Source organism: Sinocyclocheilus anshuiensis, unplaced genomic scaffold (assembly GCF_001515605.1).
Source record: "Sinocyclocheilus anshuiensis isolate Anshui unplaced genomic scaffold, SAMN03320099.WGS_v1.1 scaffold2125, whole genome shotgun sequence".
Lineage (NCBI taxonomy): Eukaryota > Metazoa > Chordata > Actinopteri > Cypriniformes > Cyprinidae > Sinocyclocheilus > Sinocyclocheilus anshuiensis.
Genome location: NW_015551130.1, coordinates 183710 through 191604, shown reverse-complemented (window position 1 = coordinate 191604; position 7895 = coordinate 183710). Strand labels below are relative to the sequence as shown.

Genomic DNA, 7895 nt, shown 5'->3' with positions numbered 1-7895 from the left:
CACAGGAGGTAAGTAATGCAGGAAGTATTCAAACAGAAGCAGTAGTAAAGTCAGAGAGTCCTCTACACGTGTACGAGACCGGACAATGAGGGTGTCTGAGGTGTGTGCTTTTATGCAGGCTGGTTGATGAGGTGCTTGATTGGTGACAGGTGCAGGTGCTCAGTACTCAGGTGATAGAGATCGTTGTGATTGGGTGGTGTTGGAGCCTGGCCGATCTGTTACACATGGAGAGCAGGCACATGAATGTTTGGAGCAGTCGGAGCGACAGCCAGATAGTCCCATTCATGTTCTCCTTCTCTTGCTTCAAGGTTGTGTGGTTCAGGGGGGCGTCATCATCGTCTTCCTCATCCTCTCCATGCACTCAGGCAAGGACAGCCTCGATGTCCGTTTCCCATCCAGGATCAGATTCCAGTCTGATTGCAGCAACAAGGGATGTGATGGATGGCAAAGACAGGCGAAAGTGTGCACAGTGGTCAGTTGCTTCATCAGATTAAAGCTGCAGAATTGGCACAGCTGAGATGGCAGTAGGATGTGGGTTCACCGTCTGTAAATACATGATTTTTTAGAACAATATGTTTGAAAAAAGCTTTGTTTCATGTGTCGTTGACTTATTTATTTATTACATTGGTTACTTTTATTTATTCTTTTACTCATTTATTCATGTTTCCTGTTGTTGAGAGTAAATAAAACATAATTGTTTTATTAACTTATGCATTAATTCATTACTTGACTGAAAAATGAGATGTATTCACCTTGTTTGCATTTGTCTAGTGTGTCATGCATAGCTGTGGCATATGAAAAAAACAATTACATTTTGCTTGTTTTACTAAAAAAATCGAATTAATTATTGGCATTTATCATTATTGTTCATAAGTGTTGGGGTGGGCTAGCAATGGGTTAATCGTTAATCTTAATTTTTAAGTAGTAATACATTTTTCGAGTGTAAAATTAACAGTCTTCTCCAGATCTTCTATCTTCTAGCAGCTGATCGACGTCTCCTTCGTGCAGATATTACACATATTGCAAACGCTGAGGAAAACCGTACTAGGTAGGGTTGTGGAGTTACTGATGGTATGAGGTGTTCGTGCACCTGTCGATCTTATGTTCTTTTTTATTATTGTTACTGCAGAACTTATAATTACATACAAGCTGAGGGAAAGATGGTAGTATCTTTAACAATGAACAATCATAATGACAAACAGCAGAAAACAAATACAATGGGTTTGCATACATCATAGTATGAGATTATATACACAGAAAAAGAGGCACAATGACAAGGTTAAATATCTTTAATCATAATATTCATATAATCAATGCATCAAAATATTGCATTTGTTGTTGTTGTTGTTTATAAGCCAGAGGGATGAAACAAGAGAGAAATTCAACAAGAAAAATACGAAAATAAAGGAGATTTAAGCCGGTTTTGCTTATGGATGAAACATTTTGCACATAAAATAAAGAAACAACATATTCAAGAGATAACGATTTTGGGTTTTAGTAATAAATAATAATATATTTAAGGATTAAACTGGGGGTCATATTAGTAGGGTTAAAAATATAAAAATTTAAATCAACCCAAAATGTATTGGTTATACTACAATCACAATAAAAGGGCAGCTGTTTCTTCAACAAGATCACAAAATGAGCAAATTTCATAAACATCAATTAAACCTGCCGCTCGTATCTTTTAAGTTGTTGTGCTTGTAACGTCGTAGATCACATGATAACGTCAACATGGCGGATGACGTCTGGATCGCATTCATACTTAACGAGATTTGGCTGTAGAGTACCTACTCTTCTAGCGCTCGTTAAGTAAGTAGGCTACTCATTGTGTAGGCGGTTTCGGACGCAGCCACTGTCTCCTGACGCCGCGGCCCCTTTAAGCGTTGCCCCGGCGACCGTGTTTGTGTTCCGGTTCTGCTCGGCGCATGCGCGCGGGAGAGTCACTCGGCGAATCAAACATTTGGTGACTGTGTCGTTCGCAATGGCGCATTACACAGTGAGTAAACAAACACACACACACACACCGATTAAACTCGAGATGTTCATTACTGCTGATCTCTGAAACGCTGTTATTGACGAGTTTGTTTCTGTGAAGCCGTGTTGTATAAAGCGCGGTAGAGAATAAATGAGATGTGTTTAGCTTTTAAAAGCCTTTTTATATCGTGTAAATGTGTCTGAATCTGCTCGAACTTCGCTTTTCTTCGTGATGTCTGAATGTTTGAATCAGTTCACACAGGTGTAGAGAAACACATTAACTAGCAGAGCAACCACTAAGTAACTAACACAAACTGACGTCTTCATCTTCAACAAAATATTATTTTATTTTTTCCTAACATTCGTGACACTTGGTATATTGTAATCTAATGAAATGACCTTCCGACTCTTTTAAGTGTGATTTAGTGTTCTCTCGTGAGCATCATGTCATGAGCAGCAGGTTGAAGAGGAGAGTAAACTCTTCTGGACAGGAGCAGTTCAGTAGGTATCTGGAGAACACCAGATCAATCCACCGAACATCTGCTCTTCTGTGTGGCTGACTTCATCTTCTGGTGGCTCTGTGCGAGGAACCCGAGAAACCCAGCAATGCCTCGGAGTATCCTCACACTGCTGCTCACACAGAGCCAAAGCCAGTTTACTTCTGTCTGTTTCAGGAGAAATGTAGAGAAACCTCGCACTCGTCCGTATGATGGCAGTGAATAGAGACCGGTGTGAAGCTTTCATAAAGAGACGCAGAAGTATCAGGCAATGATCGCGTGTGTTCTGGGGGAATACAGTAGGGCTCGCTGAAATGACATGAATATATTTTTTAACTAAAATCCTGCCCTTGCTTCATGAAACTCTTATTAGCACAGCAGTTCATCTGGCTGGCCCGAAAAAGCACGCAAGTTGCGTGAAATCAGGTTGAAAAACAACACAATAGAATTCATCTACTTTCTTCTCTTGAGGTTGATCAAGATGCTGAAACATGTTTTTAATTAAGTTTGGACAGGCAGTGAATCCCACTCTGAATCTGGTTTAATGTGTATATAGGCCAGTGTGTTCATTTAATGTTTGATTTGCATATTTGACCTCGATGTTTGATGTCTCTTTAGCATGTATTGCCCACTGGGTTATTTGTCACAAGTTATTGTCGTTCTGAGTCCTGCTCCAGAGATGTTCATCTTAGTGAAGTGGTTTCTAGGCTATAGCCGGGTTTCCATCCTAAGATGCGAATTTAACTTTTGCACAAAATTGGAATATCGCATAAAACATTTGCAAATAAGCACCATTTCAATCCAACGAGTCAGAGAGAACAAAATCGTCACTTCCTGATAAACTGCCACTAAATATCACTAAGAAAGTAGGAGAAGCCACTGAATATAATAATTTTCATATATAATAAATGACTTGCGCCTCAGAGCGAGCAGACGAAACACAATAACTGCGGTCATTGCTTTCAGATGCTGCTGTTTGGGAACGCAGTCGTGTAAGAAAGAACAGAACACAGAAACACTCTGACGACAGACTTTGCTCGGGCGTTTCAGAAGGATCATAACATTTCAGATGCTTTGGATCGAGATCGGTCCGCTGGTTAGTCAGGTTATGCCGTCCCATAGCGCACAGTCACATCACTTGAACGCTCGTGCAGAATTTATTCGTAAAATGTGTTTCCATCTCCCATTATTCACATTAACCCTTTTTCACACAAGTCAAAAACCACCTCAGGCGAGCATAAAAACCTTTTTGTGAATTAAGGGATTTCTTTTCTAAATCTGGTTTAGTGCTTCTCAAACCTGTCCTGGGCTCAAACCACAGCATGTTTTATGTCTCCTCGTTTAACACCTGATTAAACTCATCAGCTCGTTAGTACAGACGTGACCTGGCTGTGTTAAATGTGCGGTGCTTTGGGAGAAGCACTGATTTACAGAAACCAACGGCAGGATATTTGTTAAATAATGCATTACATTCCAGTTTGTTTTTGACCAAATCCTGTCACACACAGCAGAACGCTGGGAATATACGACTCGTGTCACATGGGCTCATTCTGTGACACTGCTGCATCTTTACCTAACTTTATGCTGATGGCCATGCATTGGCCATTTCATGTTTGGGTTAACTAACCCTTGAAGGCCCGGTTTCACAGAAGTGGCTTTGTTTAAGCCAGGACTAGGCCTTAGTTAAATATTATTAAGCAGCTTTTATGAAAATGCCTTAGATGAAAAGTTACAGGTGTGCATCGTGAGACAGAACAATGGCACTGACGTGTCTGTGAAAGCAGGGGAAAGAGGGGTCACATTACCACTGCTGGGCCAAAACACTGTAGGAATTCACGTGATGTAAAGATTTGACACGGGTTCACTGCGCTGACCGACAGGTGATTTCTGCACTATTGATGATCGACAGTCGACTCTTTGTTCACTAGTGAAACTGCACTTCTAGACCTCAAGTTGCAGAGGCCATGAAACACGGTCATGTTTGATGCAAAACAAAACTAGATCTCTCTTATATGTGTCCCTGGAGCACAAAAGCAGTCTTAAGTCGCTGGGGTATATTTGTAGCAATAGCCAACAATACATTGTATGGGTCAAAATTATACATTTCTCTTTTATGCCAAAAATCATTAGGATATTAAGTAAAGATCATGTTCCATGAAGATATTTTGTAAATTTCCTACTGTAAATATATCAAAACTTCATTTTTGATTAGCAATATGCATTGCTAAGAACTTCATTTGGACAACTTTAAAGATGATTTTCTCAATATTTAGATTTTTTTGCACCCTCAGATTCCAGATTTTCAGATGATGTATAAATCTCACTGTGAGTAATTGTGGTCATTTACGCGGTTCGCTCAGTGGAAGATCTCAGCTCTGGCACCATTTCAGCGTCACGGCATGTTAACCTAACCTTCACTAACCCAGGTTATGCAGAAGATGCCGAGAGTCTGCGGCTCGAGCTGAACACTTTACAGCAGAAATATGATCAGCTGATGGAGGAGAACAAAGAGCTGAGGAGCCGGGTGAGATATTACCCACACACACTACTACAGCGCTTCAGTCGGACTCGTATAAACCGTGCTGTGATCACATGTGGGTTGTGTTTGTGTGAATTACAGCTGCTGCAGGGCGGCGGAACAGAATAACTACACACCACTTCAGTTTCACACATTTCTTCACATCAGTGGAAGTCTTTCAGTTCGTTTTGTAATACATGTATAAGAGGTGAATTTTTTTGTTGTTCAGCCAAATTGTGCCTGATATTTAATAAAAGCATTTCTCTTCTCCTGATGTTTAGTGATTTATAAAACTACAAACTATAGCTCTGTTTAACATAAGTTGTACACTTGCAGACCACGCTAAAACAAGACTTTAATTTAGACCATGGTGCTTTAATATAAAGTATTGGGGCTTTTTTATTATAAAAAATGCACAGCAAGTTTCTTAGAGGTAAGCTATCACAGTAGTCCCATTGAGCCTTCTATTCACCCAAGACTACTCAAGCAGGAATAAGTCAATCATTAATGCAGGTCTAACAGTTATATTTTATATTGCTTAAAGTGCATGACATAATTTTCTGTTCTTTTTGGAAACGTAAAATAAAATAGTGCAAGGAATTGATCAAATTAATTGTCAGTTGGCTGACATCTCATGATTAGCACTGGATTGTGGGAAATAATCCCCATCTTTGTATCTTTGCTTTAATACACATAGTTTAGTGTGCAGGTTTGTATAAAATCACAGAATCTGCAAGATAGCATTTTTTATTTTTTGCACTCAGCTATATTATGTTGGTGGACGACAGTATGTATTTGGTGCTCTGACTGTATGCTATATGCATTGCTGATTGATCTTACTGATCATCTCACAGCTGTCAGGGTATATATATATATCATTAAAACATCACATCATAAAGAGCTTTTAATTCTATAGATAAATAAAAATGTTATTTCTTTACCAGCAGAGGCCACTATACACATCAATATAGATACTAAGATATGTCTGTCAATTACAGATGGTTTCATCTATAAACATCTATAAATATGAAACCCATTAACATGCAGCCACGACTCATTCTAAACGTTGAATATTTAGACTGTCCAGGCTGAAAATAAAGCTTCAAGTCTTGTGTTCAGAGATAGTTCAGCCAAAAAGATCATTCTGTCATCTTTAACATGTCATTCCAAACCTGTATGACTGACTGACTTCTGCTGAATACAATACTATGTGCTATGAGAACATTACAGGTTTGTAGTGATGCAGCCACGACAGGGTAAACTGCATCACGAGGTAAAACAATAGTCAATTCAGCACCATAGCAATTTAACTTGCAGTTACTAACACTGTACAAACAGCCTGTTGTTCTGGCAGAAATGTATTTATTATAAGTGTTACTGTTATTACTTATATTATTGGAATATTGGGGAATACTTTACTTTTATATAAAATGTTTTTGTAGTTTCAAGTTTTTTTTTAATTTATTTTTTTATAAATTTCATAGTTTATTATTACTTATTGTTTAGTTTAAAATCCATATAGGATAACCATGTTAATGAGGACGATGCTTTTACTTCTTCTGACTACCATCTTACTAATACTAATTCTAAGCAAGAACTTCTTTCTCTTTAGATGTTTATTGTAATTCACTTTAAATTAAGTAAAATGTTAATTCAGTAAGAGCATGATTAAATATAAATAGCAGTGTCTTATATAAATTAGATGTTTACTATTTACAAATATTAAAGATCTTAAAGGGATAGTTCACCCAAACATTTAAATTGTCATCATTTACTCAACATCATGGCATTCCAAACCTGTAAGAATGTCTTTCTTCTGTGGAACATGAAAGAAGATAATTTGAGAAATTCAAGAAATTTGTGTCCATACAGTAGAAATCAAGGGTAACCAAAATGGTTTGGTAACATTCTACAACATATCTTTTGTGTTCCACAGAAGAAAGTAAGTCATGCAGGTTTGGAATCACAGGAGGCTGAGGAAATGATGACAGAATTGATCAGCAATACATTTCCTGCATTCTAGCTCAAAGTCAATGCTTTACTGTCAGGTGCATTTCTATGGGACAAAACTGCATTATTAAGTTTGTTGCATTTGCTGTGAATTCAGTAATATCTATAATTGTCCTGTTTTATTTATTTATTTACTCCAAATGAAGCCCCTATAACCCAGCAAAACATTCACGGGGGAACTCGTGGGCTGCATTTGTCCATGGCTGAAGTTGGAACGTCATGAGGGCAAGTAAATGATGACAGAATGGTCATTTTTGGCTGAGCCATCCCTTTGATCCAAGCTGATTCCTGTGAGAGGCACACAGAGCCTCAGATCTGCAGGTCGCTGTCGGCTCGTTTGCTGCCGCTCGTTAGTGAAGCTCGTTGTCTGTTGGGTGAGTCGGTGGGATTCCCTGCGGATCCGTGCTGCCGTGAGCCGGAGCTGGGCTTGGAGTCTGTGCTGTCCGAGCCGTTCCCTTCCGCCGCCGTGCCGCAGTTTCGCCGCTGCTTGCGCGGATCCGTTAGAGAGCACTGGGACTCCACCGGGAGCCGAGTCTGCGCTGCTGGGGATCGAGTCTCGCTGCAGGGGTTGTTGGAATTGCTGTTGCGCTGCAGCAGACTGGAAACGATGTCCTTGTTCTGCTGTCGCACCTGGATGGGCACGAACGCAGACGAGGGGTTAACGAGCGCGGGGTACACGGGTCCGTTGCCCTGTTTCTCCAGGAGCGGAGCGAATCCACCGGCCACCGTTGGGACAGTGGCTTTACGCCCCTGATGCAGCAGCGAGTTCCTCTCGGCGGCGGACAGTAGTCCAGAAGCCCCTTCCTCAGCTTCTTGTAGGCCAGGTGCAGGATCTCCAGCAGGCTCAGGAGCAGCGAGGCGGCGGCGATGCCCTGCATGAACACCATGAAGAC

General features: G+C 40.2%; 1 protein-coding gene and 1 long non-coding RNA gene across 2 annotated transcripts in view; one reads left to right on the top strand and one right to left on the bottom strand.

Annotated features, from left to right (window-relative positions):
• Positions 1–1925: 1925 nt before the first annotated feature.
• LOC107663194 (uncharacterized) lies at positions 1926–5196 on the top strand. The gene is made up of 3 exons (XR_001631300.1): positions 1926–1999; positions 4901–4998; positions 5095–5196. It is a non-coding gene; the product is annotated as an uncharacterized LOC107663194 (long non-coding RNA).
• A 2115-nt stretch (positions 5197–7311) lies between these two features.
• Positions 7312–7895, bottom strand: part of LOC107663191 (gap junction alpha-9 protein-like) — a 2137-nt gene continuing 1553 nt past the window's right edge. The window contains exon 3 of the mRNA XM_016453360.1: positions 7312–7874. Coding sequence (XP_016308846.1) covers positions 7312–7874 — 563 coding nt within the window. The remainder of the gene's footprint in view (positions 7875–7895) is intronic.